The 16,863-nt window shown below is 44.6% G+C and overlaps 1 protein-coding gene across 4 annotated transcripts in view; it reads left to right on the top strand.

The window, feature by feature from the left end:
- The first annotated feature begins 2,472 nt into the window (after positions 1-2,472).
- The window catches only part of LOC111972511 (frizzled-3-like), a 46,993-nt gene continuing 32,602 nt past the window's right edge, over positions 2,473-16,863 (top strand). Inside the window, exons 1-2 of one of the 4 annotated variants that reach the window (XM_023999512.2) lie at positions 2,473-2,582; positions 4,949-5,475. In XM_023999512.2, coding sequence (XP_023855280.1) covers positions 5,176-5,475 — 300 coding nt within the window. In that variant the 5' untranslated portion in view covers positions 2,473-2,582; positions 4,949-5,175. Of the gene's footprint in view, positions 2,583-4,080; positions 4,620-4,867; positions 5,476-16,863 lie in introns of those variants that run through there. The other 3 variants (XM_070446458.1, XM_070446457.1, XM_023999510.1) reach the window with 3 other exon arrangements.

Raw genomic sequence — 16,863 nt, 5'->3', positions numbered from 1 at the left:
ATTACAACATTAGGTAAATTTTTTTCAATATTAAATTATTAACCTATCATCATTAATAGAATGTTATTTACAACGTACTAATAAAACTAACAGTTTCTTTTTCTTTTCTTGTTTTTGGCAAAAAGTTAACATCCAAAGAACCTTTGTAATAAACATTGAATCAATGCAGGCAAACTTTTAGCAAGCTATTCATACTAAATCAGTTGTCCCTGCCCCTGCCTGGTGCCAGGCCAAACCGATGCAGCTTCAGGCTCAGCAGCCCTGTCTCCCCATCCCCATATCCCTGAACCAGCCCTACTCCCAACTGAAGAAGGAGGTGAGCAGCATTGTGTTGAATGACATGTCAGTGGCATAATTGCAGCTACTGCAATGCATTGAGGACAGGAATGTGATTCTCCAGTCAGGAAAAATTGCACTTGACGARGAGGCAGCCAATACCAGAGCCTTAAAGGAAAAGATGCAGGCTCTTAGAGATGGATGGGAGTCTCTCCTGTCTGAGGCAACAGTGATTGCTACGCAAATGGATGTTGCACCTCAATTTATCAAGGAACACAGTCGCCAGAGGAAAATTAGGAGATTCCATGATGAGACCTCTCAAGAGGCGACAGCTTAGGACAGTGCAGCAACGGGGTTTCGGAACAGTGTTTTTTACTGCTATGGACAACATCATAAGTGACTTGGACACTAGGTTCCACATCACTGCAAAAATTGTAGAATAATTTTCTGCTGTTCTGAAAGTTGGGCAGATTAGTGAGGATGAAGTCCCTTCTGTGTGCCAACCACTGATCATGAASTATTCCAGAGGTCTTACACCTGAGTTTCAACATGAAGTAAGACACCTGAACACTGTATATGCTGCACTTTCCTCCCTAACGTGTCCCCGCTTGGTCTCCTGAATGCAATTTGTAAGATGCAGCTGCAAAGCATTTTTGGAGAAGTGTGCATTGCTTTACGTATATTTTTCACACTGCCTGTGACTGTTGCTGGTGGCGAGAGAGCTTTCAGTAAACTAAAACTGATAAAAAAACTATTTGACATCCACTATGTCCCAGGACAGGCTTTGCAGTCTTGCCATGCTGTCCATTGAAAGTCAGTTAGCTAGAAAGCTGGACTTCAAGACTTGAWCAGTGACTTTCTAGCAAAAARGCTGGGCACTTGGTGATTAAGGCTGAGCAAGGGCCAGTGATAACTGTTAAATGGCATGGCTATGGATATTGGATCACTACACACATGATGCCCACAGGCTGGGAACAAGACTGAGAACAGACTAAGAACAAGATATATCTCAAAGTAATGGCTGGATTGCCATAAAATTTGTTGTGCACAATCAAGACCCCCAAGTGGAAGAAACCTATTGATTTGGTGACCTCTTGACCTTTCCATTTCCATTTCCATTTTGTTTTCCATTTCCACTTTTCCAGCTGCTTATGTTCTAGTTGGTATGTATACTTAGTTCTGGAATTCTGCTGCTGATTTTATTATTTTGTTTGTTACATCATTCTATAGATGATAATGTTAATTTATTTTAATTGAAAAGGTTCATGTATATTTAAGTTAAAATAAATATAAGTTATTCATTAATGTTAAGAGAATTTTCCATTCAAGAATTTGACCATTAAAATTACATTTAGACTGTAAAAGACGGCCTTTAGCACATTTCTCATAGAGGGTATCAGTCTTGCATCAAATAGTGAATTCCACTGTATGCAGAATGTTGCATGCATGTCTGCACAGTGTTATGTTTTCACAGCTCACYGTCAGTAAATATCSTACAGTAAATATTGGACTACAAGAGAGTTGCAAGCCTGCAAAGGTAGAGTTATTTAAAGCTTTGAATGGGTCGATTGGGTTCTGGAGGTGTGTGGTTACAGCAATTGCGCAGGGTTGGTGTGGCCTGTGGTGGTGGRGCCCAATGTGATATCTTTTCATGGGGGCCAAAATCCATGGCGGCGCCCCTGCCTAGGGTTCACCTCCCCCTTTCTATCCAACCCTGTCACCGTCGCCGCTTTGCGTCGTCAAGAGCAATGACTTGAGCGGCACAAACACCGCTTGACACACAAGGGTGACGCTGTTGCCACCGATCGAAATACAATCCATTCACACACAAGGAGCCGCATGCATGTGCTTCGTGTTGCAATATGAAGTAATATCTTATATTATTTACACGTGTGTGTGCCCCACTAAAGGCCTCTTCCTGGAATAAAATAAAAACGTTAAAAAGAGAGAAATATGTTATYCACATAGTTGTTATTTTATTCCAGGTATAGGCCTTCAGTGGGTCACACAAATGTGTAAAACTAATTCAAAAAGTAATTTTGTAATTTCAAAACTGAAATTGTATTTTGTTTTCAGTAGGGTAAATATTAGAACATATTCATAGGGCTACACACAACTACTGCAAGATAGAAAAGGCATTGGTTTCATTTGGCGCGTTCGCGTTTAATGCGCGCTCTCGCTCTTCGATAACATTATCGCATTCATAAACCGATAGGAGAGGAGGAGAGTGGGCTATTCACTCATTGTTACGGGCTCCGGGAGTGGCGAAAACCCCTACACTTAGAAAAAAAACAGCYGACAGAAAGGTAAATCTTATTTGATTATATTTTCTGTCACTCGCCTAAATATTGTATGTTTATTGCAAACACATGTAGCCTATTGCCAATACCGCTGGCGGGATGGTAGTAACAATTTACCACCGGGATACGCCTGTAGTGATTCMGTTTATGTAGACTAGCCTTCATACATTAAACATCAGTTGAGAAGCTCAACCGTCATCTTTTGTTCTGCTTCATGACATTTTATTTGTCGGAATGGATAACACTGGTTTGGTCATTACGTGCGGTCGGTGGAGTGGCCAGCTGGCTGTGACAAAAACAAACTACTACACTTTTATGTCATCACTGTTATGGTAGTTTTGTAACATTGTTCTAAGCATGTTATGCACGAGAAGCCAGCCGAAGGCGTGAGTAAATGCTATTAGCACGGTCATTTGACTACACTACCGGTATATACATTTTTTTCATATGACATATTGTCTCAACATTTTGGTCATCTTATGTGTCATATTTGAAAGTGCATGATCAGTTGGCTGTTCTTTCGTAACAATGGGATGGTAGCGGTAGTAAAGAATGCTGTGGAAAAGGATAGGATAATTATCTTCCTACAGGGTGTGTGCATATTTACAGGGACAAGATATAAGGCACTTTTCTGTGCTATAACTGTGTTATTATAAGTGCTTGATTTGGGATGAMAGAAGTGCTGCTGTCTTTTTCTATGTCGGTCCATTAGACAATGTTCACTGAAGTTCACAAATTAAATGATGATAGAGACCTCTGATCATTCACTGTTAACGATTCATACACATTTTCCATTACTTTTAACCAAAATGTTCATGACTGTCATTATAGCCTACACGAAAACSTAAGCATTATTGACACTGGAAGGCTGCTGTGTCTAATCCCATGTAGCTTTGTCTTTTGATCCAGCCCTGAAACACCCACGTCTGCTTATCAAGGTCCTCCGCAAGCATGTGAGGTACTGTTGAGCGGTTGATGTTTGGGCTGCACACACATGAGCTATCCTGGAGGATGGTTGACACCCTTGATATAATGACAGACAACTAGATAGCCAATTCAAAACATAACTTGTAGCAGTTATCACGCTAGTTAACCATAGCTAACTAAGCATTAATGTGGTTGTCGCCTTTCCACTGGCACTAAATAAATCTGCACCATTGGAAAGCTATGATTCACCTCTATTAAACAGTAGCCATGTAATTACAAAAACGTATAAAATATTCTAAGAATAAACTAATTGACAAATGCTATGCATAGATCTCCCCTGAAACATGAATATTTGAACCTTATATATAAACATGTCTAGTTAGATACCTTGCTTTGAATTAGCCTACTTTATCCATTTGATCCCTGATTCATTGAATGAGGGAATTATTTTATAAAGACAAAAGTATTTGGTTCTAATGTTGCAATATTTTATATCAAGGGTGTCAACCATCCTCCAGGATAGCTCATGTGTGTGCAGCCTAAACATCAACAGCTCAACAGGACCTTGGACCTAGTTGTCTGTCATTATTTTATACCTGCTGCTGAAATGTCGCGCTCTCTCTCCTCGGGCAACGGCCCACTCACACTGGCGCGCACGCACACAATCACTAAAGGGTCATTTCGATAATGGCTGATATGTAGATTTTTAAATGATTGATAATATTAAAATTGTATGCCTTCATGAATTTCATTAACAAAAATATTTTAAACACATTTCCATGATCTTTTCAGGACCTTACAAACCCCTCATTTGAAAGTTTGGAACAGCGGATCATGCGCATTCAGGTTGGCAAACAGATTCACAGATTAGCGGCAAATAACCTTGAACAAAGCATAATCAGGAAATGAATGCCCACTCTCCATTGCTATTTAATGCAGATCCCGCCTTCATTCTGCTTTGATCAACCTTTTTTGCCTCAGTCTGTAAATCTGGGCCGGCGATAGTCTACTTTGTTTTATAGAGGAGCTGGTAACTGTGAAGTGCTGTGAAAAACAGTGAAGTGCTGGTATGGCGCTCYGGACAGCTCCGGCCCAAGTAAAGCACTGACTATTATGGTAGCCTACTGTTAATACACTAATACAATAATTAGGAATACACTAATGAATGTATTCCATATCCACATACCATATTCTAATTGTCATTAAAGGACAATAATGGATAATTTTTTGTAAAGAGCCTCTTAAAATATTGTGCAAAGATGTATAACTAATTTTAGTCAGATCGAGTGCAGCTATTGACATTTGGAATCAGGTATTATTCAGGCTACAATGTACTTCATTGTTTCTGTCTATTTTTGCCTCAGATCCCTTGACATCTACACCTATTGCAGGGATCCACTCTCTGACCTAAATCATTGTTTATAACCYGTGTATGTGGTGAGAAGGGGACTCCTGTGGTCAGACAACCCAAAGCCAGGCCTCATGCTCAGGTGATGAAGATCCTATGATTCAAGAGGGTGATGGAGACAGTCAGCCTCAGCCATGGCAGMCATCTTTTTACACACACAGACTGGTACACTCTGAGACCAGGAACAGGACCAGTCTCTCCCCTGATCGCCACTTACCTGTATCCCAACCCTTTGCTCTCCGTCACCGACCTACTGCTTTGTGAATGAGGCTGATGATTCAGCCTGTCCCTGTCCGCAGCCTGGGTTCTTCCCTAACCCTAACCCTGTCCGTGCACCAGCCTGCGGGGACCATGGAGCTGCTGTGGGTGCTGTGTGTGTCCATGCTGATGGCTCCAGCGGTGGTGGTGGAGGCCATCCCCATGGAGTCTGCAGCTGGGAGCCACAGCATGTTCACCTGTGAACCTATCACCCTGCGCATGTGTCAGGGGCTGCCCTATAACTCCACCTTCATGCCCAACCACCTCAACCACTACGACCAGCAGACCGCCGTGCTCTCCATGGAGGTAAACACTGACTCTCTCTCTCTCTCTCTTCTCTCTCTCTCTCTCTCTCTCTCTCTCTCTCTCTCTTCTCTCTCTCTCTTTCTTTCTCTCTCTTCTCTCCCTCTCTCTCATTTCAGGCATTTAGTTGGGATAGTAAGATTATTGCTGCTGGGTTTAGTCAAGTGCTTGAGGAGTACTGTGTGTCTGGCTGAAGAGACTGTAACTGTACTGTCCTTATCTGTGCCAGACTCAGTGGTCTGTCTGTCTGCCCCGTGGACATGGTAACAGTAGCAGACAGTGCTGCCATGGGTAACTGGTAATCATTGTTGATAATGTCAAAGCAGTAGCCTACGTTCAGTCGACTCCTCTAACCCAGGGGACTGAGATCGTATTACCAAAACATTATGGGATAAATTAACTTTTAACCTTTCCTTTGAGACCATTTTTAAAACCCTCAACTATTAAGTGAGGCTGTGAAGTGAATTGTGTGCTGGTCTAGTAGTTTGCTGCAGCTTTAAATGGTTCCTCTCAGAATCCTGCTGTTTCTGTTGTGGCAGACAGGCCAACAGCAACCTGCTGTTTCTGTTGTGGCAGACAGGCCAACAGCAACCTACTGTTTCTGTTGTGGCAGACAGGCCAACAGCAACCTACTGTTTCTGTTGTGGCAGACANCAGACAGGCCAACAGCAACCTACTGTTTCTGTTGTGGCAGACAGGCCAACAGCAACCTACTGTTTCTGTTGTGGCAGACAGGCCAACAGCAACCTGCTGTTTCTGTTGTGACAGACAGGCCAACAGCAACCTGCTGTTTCTGTTGTGGCAGACAGGCCAACAGCAACCTGCTGTTTCTGTTGTGACAGACAGGCCAACAGCAACTAGAGAAGATTTCAAGTCATATCTGCTTTAAAGACTATGAACCCCATTTTATGTAACTGGCTTGATTGTTGATTGTTGGCATATGAACTCAATCAGAGAGCAGATGCATTGCCTTTTAGGTTCATCTGATCCTAGTGGTATGCATATTTAATCTATCCAGTACTTTGCAGGTTTGCTTCCTTGCCTTGCTATCCCCCCATCCATCATCCATCCATCTGATCCATCCATCATCCATCCATCCATCCATCCATTCCCCATCTGATCCATCTGATCTATCCATACATCCATCCATCCATCCATTCTCCCATCTGATCCAACCATCCATCCATCTGATCCATCCATCCATCTGATCCATCCATCCATCCATCCATCTATCTGATCTATCCATCCATCCACTCCCCATCCCCCCCATCCATCAATCTATCCATCTGATCCATCTATCCACCCATACATCCATCGATCTGATCCATCCATCCATCTGATACATCCATCCATCCACTTGATCCATCCACCCAATTCCCCATGCCCCCAACCCAAGAATGAGAGAGTAAGAGAGAGAGAGAGGGGGAGGGATGGGGGAGAGACAGAGAGAGAGAGAGAGAGGGAGGAGGGAGGGAGGGGGAGAGACAGAGAGAGAGTGAGAAAGAGAGAGAGAGAGGGATGTAGAGCTTATATAACTAACCTCTGCTTTAAATGTGCCTTAGCCTCGGGAGATCGAGGCATCACACTACATCACATCTGCTCAGAATTAACCCAGTTTATGTCTTTTAAATATCCCACCACATTCCCATGATGTCATTCCATGTAGCATTCCCAAAATATTCCTGAGATCCCAACCTTGGTTAGAGGGGTTAATTCGGTTGTGATTCATAACCCACAGCAGTCATCGTATTTGTCCTTAAAATGACTAGCATARATTTATGCTAAAAACGGCCCTAGTTCCCTATGAACCAACCAACTTTTCTAACTACTATATTACAAGCCAGGTGAGTGAATCTTCACTGTTGTCTTTCAGCCCATGGTTTTCACACTTGTTTTGTTTGAATGTACACTAGAGGCTTTCGGTTAGACACAACTGTTCAGTTTGATTAGACATGCTTTCACACAAGCATGTCTCTGTTAGCACATTCAAAAGCTAGTTTGATGTTTGGAAAACACATGAATCCCAGTAGATGATGAACACACCATGTTGTCTACTAGCTTCGGCATGGCCGACTGGTTGATGGGAGAACACCAGAGCCTTTAGGAAGAGAAAAGCCAAATGAGGATTGACGGCTGATTTGAAAGGGAATTAGATCCACTCAATAGCCATGATAATGATGATTCATTCTTAATTTATTTAATGGCTTATAGCATGGAGAAATTGTGACTTGGATGAGAACAAATGGCTTCCTTTCATCCCTGTCTGGAGAGAAMCCCATCTGAAGTGGTATTTCTTTAAAAACCTTCATGGCTGGGACATTAGTACCATCACTGACTAGCACTTGTCTCTGGAGGAGAACACTCAGTGTCTACAGCCCCCAACCCTCATAAACCATCCTCAAATATAGTGTCTTTCATTTTGCCTTTTGGTTTTTGGCTCTTCGGTAGCTGACCATTTTGGACCAAAAAGTATCTCTCAAAATAAACTGTCTGTCTTGGTCTGGTCTGCTGGGTCTGTCTGGCTCTGTCTGTCTGGTCTGGTCTGGTCTGGTCTGGTCTGGTTCTGGTCTGGTCTGGTCTGTCTGTCTGTCTGTCTGTCTGTCTGTCTGTCTGTCTGTCTGTCTGTCTGTCTGTCTGTCTGTCTGTCGGTCGTAGATCTGACTGGCATGTGTCTGGTCTGTCTGTCTGTCTGTCTGTCTGTCTGTCTGTCTGTCTGTCTGTCGGTCGTAGATCTGACTGGCATGTGGTTCTGGTCTGTCTGTCTGTCTGTCTGTCTGTCTGTCTGTCTGTCTGTCGGTCGTAGATCTGACTGGCATGTGGTCTGGTCTGTCGTCTGGTCTGTCGGTCGTAGATCTGACTGGCATGTGGTCTGGTCTGTCTGTCTGTCTGTCGGTCGTAGATCTGACTGGCATGTGGTCTGTGGCTGTCTGTCTGTCTGGCGGTCGTAGATCTGACTGGCATGTGGTCTGGTCTGTCTGTCTGTCTGTCGGTCGTAGATCTGACTGGCATGTGGTCTGGTCTGTCTGTCTGTCTGTCGGTCGTAGATCTGACTGGCATGTGGTCTGGTCTGTCTGTCTGTCTGTCGGTCGTAGATCTGACTGGCAGTGGTCTGGTCTGTCTGTCTGTCTGTCTGTCTGTCGTCTGTCTGTCTGCGGTCGTAGATCTGACTGGCATGTGGTCTGGTCTGTCTGTCTGTCTGTCTGTCTGTCTGTCTGTCTGTCTGTCTGTCTGTCGGTCGTAGATCTGACTGGCATGTGGTCTGGTCTGTCTGTCTGTCTGTCTGTCTGTCTGTCTGTCGTCTGTCTGTCTGTCTGTCGGTCGTAGATCTGACTGGCATGTGGTCTGGTCTGTCTGTCTGTCTGTCTGTCTGTCTGTCTGTCTGTCTGTCTGGTCTGTCTGTCTGTCTGTCGGTCGTAGATCTGACTGGCATGTGGTCTGGTCTGTCTGTCTGTCTGTCTGTCTGTCTGTCGTGCCTGTCTGTCTGTCTGTCTGTCTGTCTGTCGGCGTAGATCTGACTGGCATGTGGTCTGGTCTGTCTGTCTGTCTGTCTGTCTGTCTGTCTGTCGGTCGTAGATCTGACTGGCATGGTCTGGTCTGTCTGTCTGTCTGTCTGTCTTGTCTGGTCTGTCTGTCTGGTCTGTCTGTCTGTGCGTAGATCTGACTGGCATGTGGTCTGGTCTGTCTGTCTGTCTGTCTGTCGGTCGTAGATCTGACTGGCATGTGTCTGGTCTGTCTTCTGTCTGTCTGTCGGTCGTAGATCTGACTGGCATTGGTCTGGTCTGTCTGTCTGTCTGTCTGTCGGTCGTAGATCTGACTGGCATGTGGTCTGGTTGTCTGTCTGTCTGTCTGTCTGTCTGTCTGTCGGTCGTAGATCTGACTGGCATGTGGTCTGGTTCTGTCCTGTCTGTCTGTCTGTCGGTCGTAATCTGATGGCATGTGGTCTGGTCTGTCTGTCTGTCTGTTGTCGGTCGTAGATCTGACGGCATGTGGTCTTGTCTGTCTGTCTGTCTGTCTGTCGGTCGTAGATCTGAACTGGCATGTTGTCTGGTCTGTCTGTCTGTCTGTCTGCGGTCGTAGATCTGACTGGCATGTGGCTGGTCTGTCGTCGTCTGTTGCTGTCGGTCGTAGATCTGACTGGCATGTGGTCTGGTCTGGTCTGTCTGTCTGTCGGTCGTAGATCTGACTGGCATGTGGCTGGTCTGGTCTGGTCTGTCTGTCTGTCTGTCGTCGTAGATCTGACTGGATGTGGTCTGGTCTGGTCTGTCTGTCTGTCGGTCGTAGATCTGACTGGCATGTGGTCTGGTCTGGTCTGTCTGTCTGTCTGTCGGTCGTAGATCTGACTGGCATGTGGTGGTCTGTCTGTCTGTCTGTCTGTCGGTCGTAGATCTGACTGGCATTGGTCTGGTCTGGTCTGTCTGTCTGTCTGTCGGTCGTAGATCTGACTGGCATGGGTAGAACAGAGAAAGGAGATAGATTACATAGGGATGTAAACATGCATTCTAAAAAATGGTGGGTGAAAAACAACCTAATTTGGGTTATTCGGTAACCCAGCACTGGGTAAATATTGGCCAGAACACATGGGTCAATAAACCCAACATTTGGTTGTTTGCATTACCCAAACATGGTTAATTTAACCATCCGTTGTGTTTTTATTCATGCGGGGCTGAAGCAGCAGCTGGGTCTTTTTAGAGGTTATTTCCCGGAGGCATGTTCTATTAGGGCCGTGGCTTTCAGATCACTTTTTATGGGCAACATGTCAGAGTTCATAATGGTAAGTTTGTCCACTGCAAATTTACATTTTCCTGATTATTTTTGCACGTTACATATTTTAATATAAAATTATTATCATTATTTACATATTGTAACAAAGTGGTAACTATCCCAACATTGGATATACATAGGCTCTTGAGGAAAGGGGAGACCTAGTCAGTTGTTCAACTGAATGCATTCAGCTGAGATGTGTCTTCCGCATTTAACCCAACCCCTCTGAATCAGAGAGGTGCGGGGGGCTGCCTTTAATCGACATCCACGTCGCCCGGGGAACAGTGGGTGAACTGCCTTGCTCAGGCGAGAAAGACAGATTTTTACCTTGTCAGCGCGGGATTCGATCCAGCAAACCTTTTGGTTACTGGCCCACCTCTCTAACCACTAGGCCCCAACTCATACACTTGTGTAAGCCTCATTAAAGCTGGGAAACCCAGCGTTAGGACATCCAAACCACCCAGCAGTTAGAACATCCCAACCACCCAGCAGTAGGACATCCAAACCACCCAGCAGTTAGGACATCCAAACCACCCAGCAGTTAGGACATCCCAACACCCAGCAGTAAGGACATCCAAACCACCCAGCAGTTAGGACATCCAAACCACCCAGCAGTTAGGACATCCCAACCACCCAGCAGTAGGGACATCCAAACCACCCAGCAGTTAGGGACATCCAAACCACCCAGCAGTAGGGACATTCAAACCACCCAGCAGTAGGGACATTCAAACCACCCAGCAGTTAGGACATCCAAAACCACCCAGCAGTAGGGACATTCAAACCACCCAGCAGTTAGGACATCCAAACCACCCAGCAGTAGGGACATCCAAACCACCCAGCAGTAGGGACATTCAAACACCCAGCAGTAGGGACATCAAACCACCCAGCAGTTAGGACATCCAAACCACCCAGCAGTTAGGACATCCAAACCACCCAGCAGTTAGGACATCCAAACCACCCAGCAGTAGGGACATCCTACTGGCAGGAAGACACATATTTGGCTCCCAAAACTGCACATTTAGGCTTTCACCCAATAAATATTAGATTTTTTTCATCTTTTATAGTTTCAAATTCTTTTTATTGAGTTATAATTTGGGAAAGAAATATGCTCTTAGGTTGAGTATTTGTCACAGTGTAGTAGGAAATGCACCTCTGTCCTACCTCTCCCCTGGAGCAGAGTGAGCACAGCCTGTCCTCTCTGGGCAGCCAGGTTTGTCTGTGACGACCGGTCTCTATAGCCAGACTGTGCTCACTGAGTCTGTACCTAGTCAATGTTTTCCTCAGTTTTCTATCAGTCACAGTGGTCAGATAGTCTGCCACCATGTACTGTCTGTTTAGAGCCAAATAGCATTGAAGTTTACTTTGATTTCTTGTGGTGTCTTTCAATAGGTGATATATTTTTCTTTTTGTTTTGTGTGATATTTGGTTGGGCCAGATTTCTGAGGGCTGTCCCGATGCTCTATGGGGTTGGTTTGGGTTGGTGAAATGAGCCTCAGAACCAGCTGGCCGAGGGGACTCTTCTCTGGTTTCATCTCTTGACATTGTAGAGCTGTGTGATGGAATGTTTTAGGGTCACTTGTTTTTAGATGGTTGTAAAATTTGATGGCTCTTTTTTCTATTCGAATGAAGGAGGGGTATTGGCCCAATTCTGCCCTACATGCGTTATTTGGAGTTTTTCTTTGTACTTGAAATACAGTCTTGCAAAACTCTGCATGCATATTTCAGTTGGATGTTTGTCCCATTTAGTAAATTCATTATTAGAGAGTGGACCCCATACTCTCTCTTTCTTTCCTCTTTCTCTCTTTCTCTCTCTCTCGCTCTCGCTCTCGCTCTCGCTCTCGCTCTCACACACTCTCTCTCTGGCAAACAACAACTTGTGTTTGTGTGTTTTTAACAGTTATGTAAATGACAGGGCTGGCTATCTGAAGGAGGAGGTGGCCTGTCTCTCTCTCTCTCCTCTTCCGTATTCTCAGTCTTTTGTCTTTCACTCCCTCCCCTTCCCCTTTCGAGATACACTGCATGGTTGCCTAGGAAACAGGTCCCAATTGTGTTTAAACAAAGAAGCAGGCTTTCTGTGGCTTTCAGGAGTGGTCCCCGCTCGCCGCCCTCTGACCTCTGCTGAACACACCATGGCCCATCCTTAAACTAGTCCCTCCACTCGTTGGTGCATCAGCCGTTGCCATGGCAGTTAGGGTAGTAAATGTAGAGAATTGAGCAGAGACGGGGAAAGGAAGGAAGGAGCAGAGAAGGAGGAAGAAGGAGAGGGAGAGAGAGAGAGGAGGAATAGGGAGGGAGAGAGAGAGAGAGGAAGGGAGGAGAGGGAGAGAGAGAGAGAGAGGAGGAAGAGGGAGGAAAAGAGGAGAAGGGGAAGAGGAGGAAGAGGGAGGGCGAGAGAGATGAAAGGGCAAGAGAGAGGAGGAGAGAGGAAGAGAGAGAGAGAGGAAGAGGAAGTCTCTGTCTGTCTGTCCTGTCTCTGTCTGTCCTGTCTGTCTGTCTATCCTGTCGGTCTCTATCTGTCCTGTCTCTGTATGTTCTGTCTGTCTGTTCTGTCTGTCTATCTCTGTCCTGTCTTTGTCTGTCCTGTCTGTCTGTCCTGTCTCGGTCTGTCCTGTCTGTCTGTCTGTCTATCCTGTCTTCTCTATCTGTCCTGTCTGTCTGTGTCTGTCTGTCTGTCTGTCTATGTCCTGTCTGTCTGTCCTGTCTGTCCTGTCTCTGTCATGTCTGTCTGTCCTGTCTGTCTGTCCTGATCTGTCTGTCCTGTCTGTCTGTCCTGTCTCTGTCTGTCCTGTCTCTGTCTGTCCTGTATCTGTCTGTCCTGTCTGTCTGTCCTGTCTCTGTCTGTCCCGTCTCTGTCCTGTCTGTCTGTCTCTGTATGTCCTGTCTGTCGTCTGTCTGTCTGTGTATGTCCTGTCCTGTCTGTCCTGTCTCTGTCTGTCCTGTCTGTTTGTCCTGTCTGTCCTGTCTGTCCTGTCTCTGTATGTCCTGTCTGTCTGTCATGTCTGTCTGTCTTGTCTGTCTATCCTGTCTGTCCTCATCTGTCTGTCTCTGTATGTTCTGTCTGTCTGTTCTGTCTGTCTATCTCTGTCCTGTCTCTGTAGTCCTGTCTGTCCTGTCTGTCCTGTTCTGTCCTGTCTCGGTCTGTCCTGTCTGTCTGTCTATCCTGTCTGTCTCTATTTGTCCTGTCTGTCTGTCGTCTGTCTGCCTGTCTCTGTCCTGTCTCTGTCATGCTGTCTGTCCTGTCTGTTTGTCCTGTCTCTGTCTGTCGGTCTCTGCCTGTCTGTCATGTCTGTCTGTACTGTCTGTGTATGTCCTGCCTGTCTCTGTCCTGTCTGTCTGTCCTGTATCTGTCTGTCCTGTCTGTTTGTCCTGTCTGTCCTGTCTCTGTATGCCTGTCTGTCATGTCTGTCTGCCCTGTCTGTCTGTGTGTATCCTGTCTGTCGTCTGTCTTGTCTGTCTATCTCTGTCCTGTCTCTGTATGTCCTGTCTGTCCTGTCTGTCTGTCCTGTCTCGGTCTGTCCTGTCTGTCTGTCTATCATGTCTGTCTCTATTTGTCCTGTCTGTCTGTCGTCTGCCCTGTCTCTGTCCTGTCTCTGTCATGTCTGTCTGTCCTGTCTGTTTGTCCTGTCTCTGTCTGTCCTGTCTCTGTCCTGTCTGTCATGTCTGTCTGTACTGTCTGTGTATGTCCTGCCTGTCTCTGTCCTGTCTGTCTGTCCTGTATCTGTCTGTCCTGTCTGTTTGTCCTGTCTGTCCTGTCTCTGTATGTCCTGTCTGTCTGTCTGTCTGTCTGTCTGTCTGTCTGTCTGTCTGTCTGTCTGTCTGGTCTGTCTGTCTGTGTCCGTCTGTCTGTCTGTCTGTCTGTCTGTGTCCGTCTGTCTGCTGTCTGTCTGTCTTCCTGTCTCTGTCCTGTCTCTGTCTGTGTGTGTCCTGTCTGTCCTGTATCTGTATGTCCTGTCTGTCTGTATCTGTATGTCCTGTCTTTCTGTCCTGTCTGTCCGTCTGTCTGTCTTGCTGTATGTATGTATGTCTCTATCTGTCCTGTCTCTGTATGACCTGTCTGTCTGGTCTGTCTGTCTGTCCTGTCCTGCCTCTGTCCTGTCTCTGATGTCTGTCTTTCCTGTCTCTGTCTGTCTCTTTCTGTCCTGTCTCTGTCCTGTCTGTCTGTCCTGTCTGTCCTGTCTGTCTGTCTGTGTAACACACCATAACAGGACTCTAATTAGTTAATGCATGTCACCGGACTGGAGACTGGCACCCTGTTTTATCTATACAGAGCAGATAAATGTGGATGATGTTTTTGCCTGCTGGCTTGACGAAAAGATTTGATTAGGAAGAGCCAGGTGTGTCATGTTGGTTTAATGTAAAGGAATGCTGCCGGGTTGGTGTAACAACAGACATATTGGTCACTATAAAGGAAGTATTTCCCTATAATACGCTCTAAGGTTTGGATTCAAACCGTATTGCTGAAGTAACGGACTATAGTGAGATTGAAATTTAAAGGCAATGTTCATGCATTCACGCCATACAGTACATACTGTATGTCTGCTAAACTGCCCTAAAACTGTTGTTCTTCCCCCTTTACAGTGAGGGACCTCAGGGCCTTCTATTCAGACATGATATTGATCTGACAGGTTGATGGATCAGTTCATGATTGATCTGACAGGTTGATGGATCAGTTCATGATTGATCTGACAGGTTGATGGATCAGTTCATGATTGATCTGACAGGTTGATGGATCAGTTCATGATTGATTTGACAGGTTGATGGATATGTTGTTGACAGGTGTGACAGGTTGATGGATATGTTGTTGACAGGTGTGTACGTGAACCAGTCTACTGAAAGATGCAGAAACAACAGAATAAACCAGACTAGTACAGATACGTAGAAAGTGATCAAGCCTACACAAAATAATGTCCTTTCCCTGGTGATGAGGACGCATGGCATTTGATATTCCAATTGAATGCAGTAAAATATTTTTTTCCAGGCGAGTGCGACTTGCTGTGAAGCACACAAAACAACGGCATTTCTACACTCAAAAACTGTATGTGAGGGTTGAATTCATTCATTATTTTGTCCAGATGATGTCAGTCATCTCAGATGTCTGTCTGTGCCTCACGTTCCAACAGTCACTAAACCATCATAAAATGACACATGAACGTCACCACCTTTATGTTATGGTGGATAGAAAATCTGAAAGCAGAAATATTGCATTTGATATGTACAAGGCATTTACAAAAGCTGTCTGGATGTGGATGTGATGTAGGTTCTTTGTGTGGGAATCGGCAAGCCTAACAGCCATCCTAATCCCTTTAAATACAGCCATGCGTCTGGGAGGCAGCCCAGACTGAACAGAAATGAGATCCTGTCTACTGGAGCCTCATTTATACATCATGATGAATGATTGGTGTAATACAGTATGTAGGCTAAGCTATGGTGATGATGAATGACTGGTGGATGTGCCTCCTATCTTAGTCATAGGAAGTGTGCGTGCGTGCGTGCGTGCGTGCGTGTCTGTTAATATAGGTTATGTTAATAGAGGTTATGTTAATAAAGGTTATAGGTTAAGTTAATAAAATGTATGTTAATATATGTTATGTTAACATAGGTTATGTTATTATAGGTTAAGTTARTAAATGTTATAGTTTAAATGAATAAAGGTTATAGGTTAAGTTAATATAGGTAAAGTTAATATAGGTGAAGTTTATAAAGGTTATGTTAATATAGGTTAAGTTAATAAAGGTTATAGGTTAAGTTAATATATGTGAAGCTAATATAGGTGATGTTAATATAGGTGCAGTTAATAAAGGTTATAGGTGAAGTTAATAAAGATTATAGGTGAAGTTAATAATGGTGAAGTTAATAAAGGTGAAGTTAATAAAGGTGAAGTTAATAATGGTGAAGTTAATAATGGTGAAGTTAATAAATGTTATAGGTTAAATTAATAATTTTATGTTAATATAGGTTAAGTTAATAAATGTTATAGTTTAAATGAATAAAGGTTAATAAAGGGATCGATAGTTTCAGAGTGGAACCATTTCCAGCCGTGTAGCCCATGCTCCACATGGTATGGTTAGAAATACAATCACTATTCGCAATCACAGCTCATGCTGTGGGTTTGCTTAGTCTGAAGAGGATTTCCTCAGGAAGGCGTTTTATTCGTAACAATAGAAAAGGCGGGTCTATGACACCAGATCATGTCTGTGCTCACGGGGGCGGGCCAATGACTTAGTTAAACTTTAAAGGGAATACAATTCTTTCACATTAAAGGTTTAACATCATATTACATCATTTCACGAATAGTTTAATCTTTACTCATTTTATACAAGAAGTAGATGCAAACCCCATAATTGAGAAATTAATATATTCAGAGATACAGTGGGGCAAAAAAGTATTTAGTCAGCCACCAATTGTGCAAGTTACAACCATCCCCCCAGCAGAAAGGGCTGGTGGGGCCCGCCTTTTTTCACTCCCTGGGATTTGCATGTAAAGCCATACCCCACAAGCTGCTGCCTAGCTACCGTTCTCTCGCCAGAATGCTGTTGGCAGAGAGGGAATGTGTGTGTGTGTGTGTGTGTTGTGTGTGTGTGTGTGTGTGTGTGTGTGTGTGTAACAGCTTGGTCATCACTCCAAACACAA

Source organism: Salvelinus sp. IW2-2015, linkage group LG14 (assembly GCF_002910315.2).
Source record: "Salvelinus sp. IW2-2015 linkage group LG14, ASM291031v2, whole genome shotgun sequence".
Taxonomy (NCBI): Eukaryota; Metazoa; Chordata; class Actinopteri; order Salmoniformes; family Salmonidae; genus Salvelinus; species Salvelinus sp. IW2-2015.
This window is presented reverse-complemented; position numbering and strand designations above follow the sequence as displayed.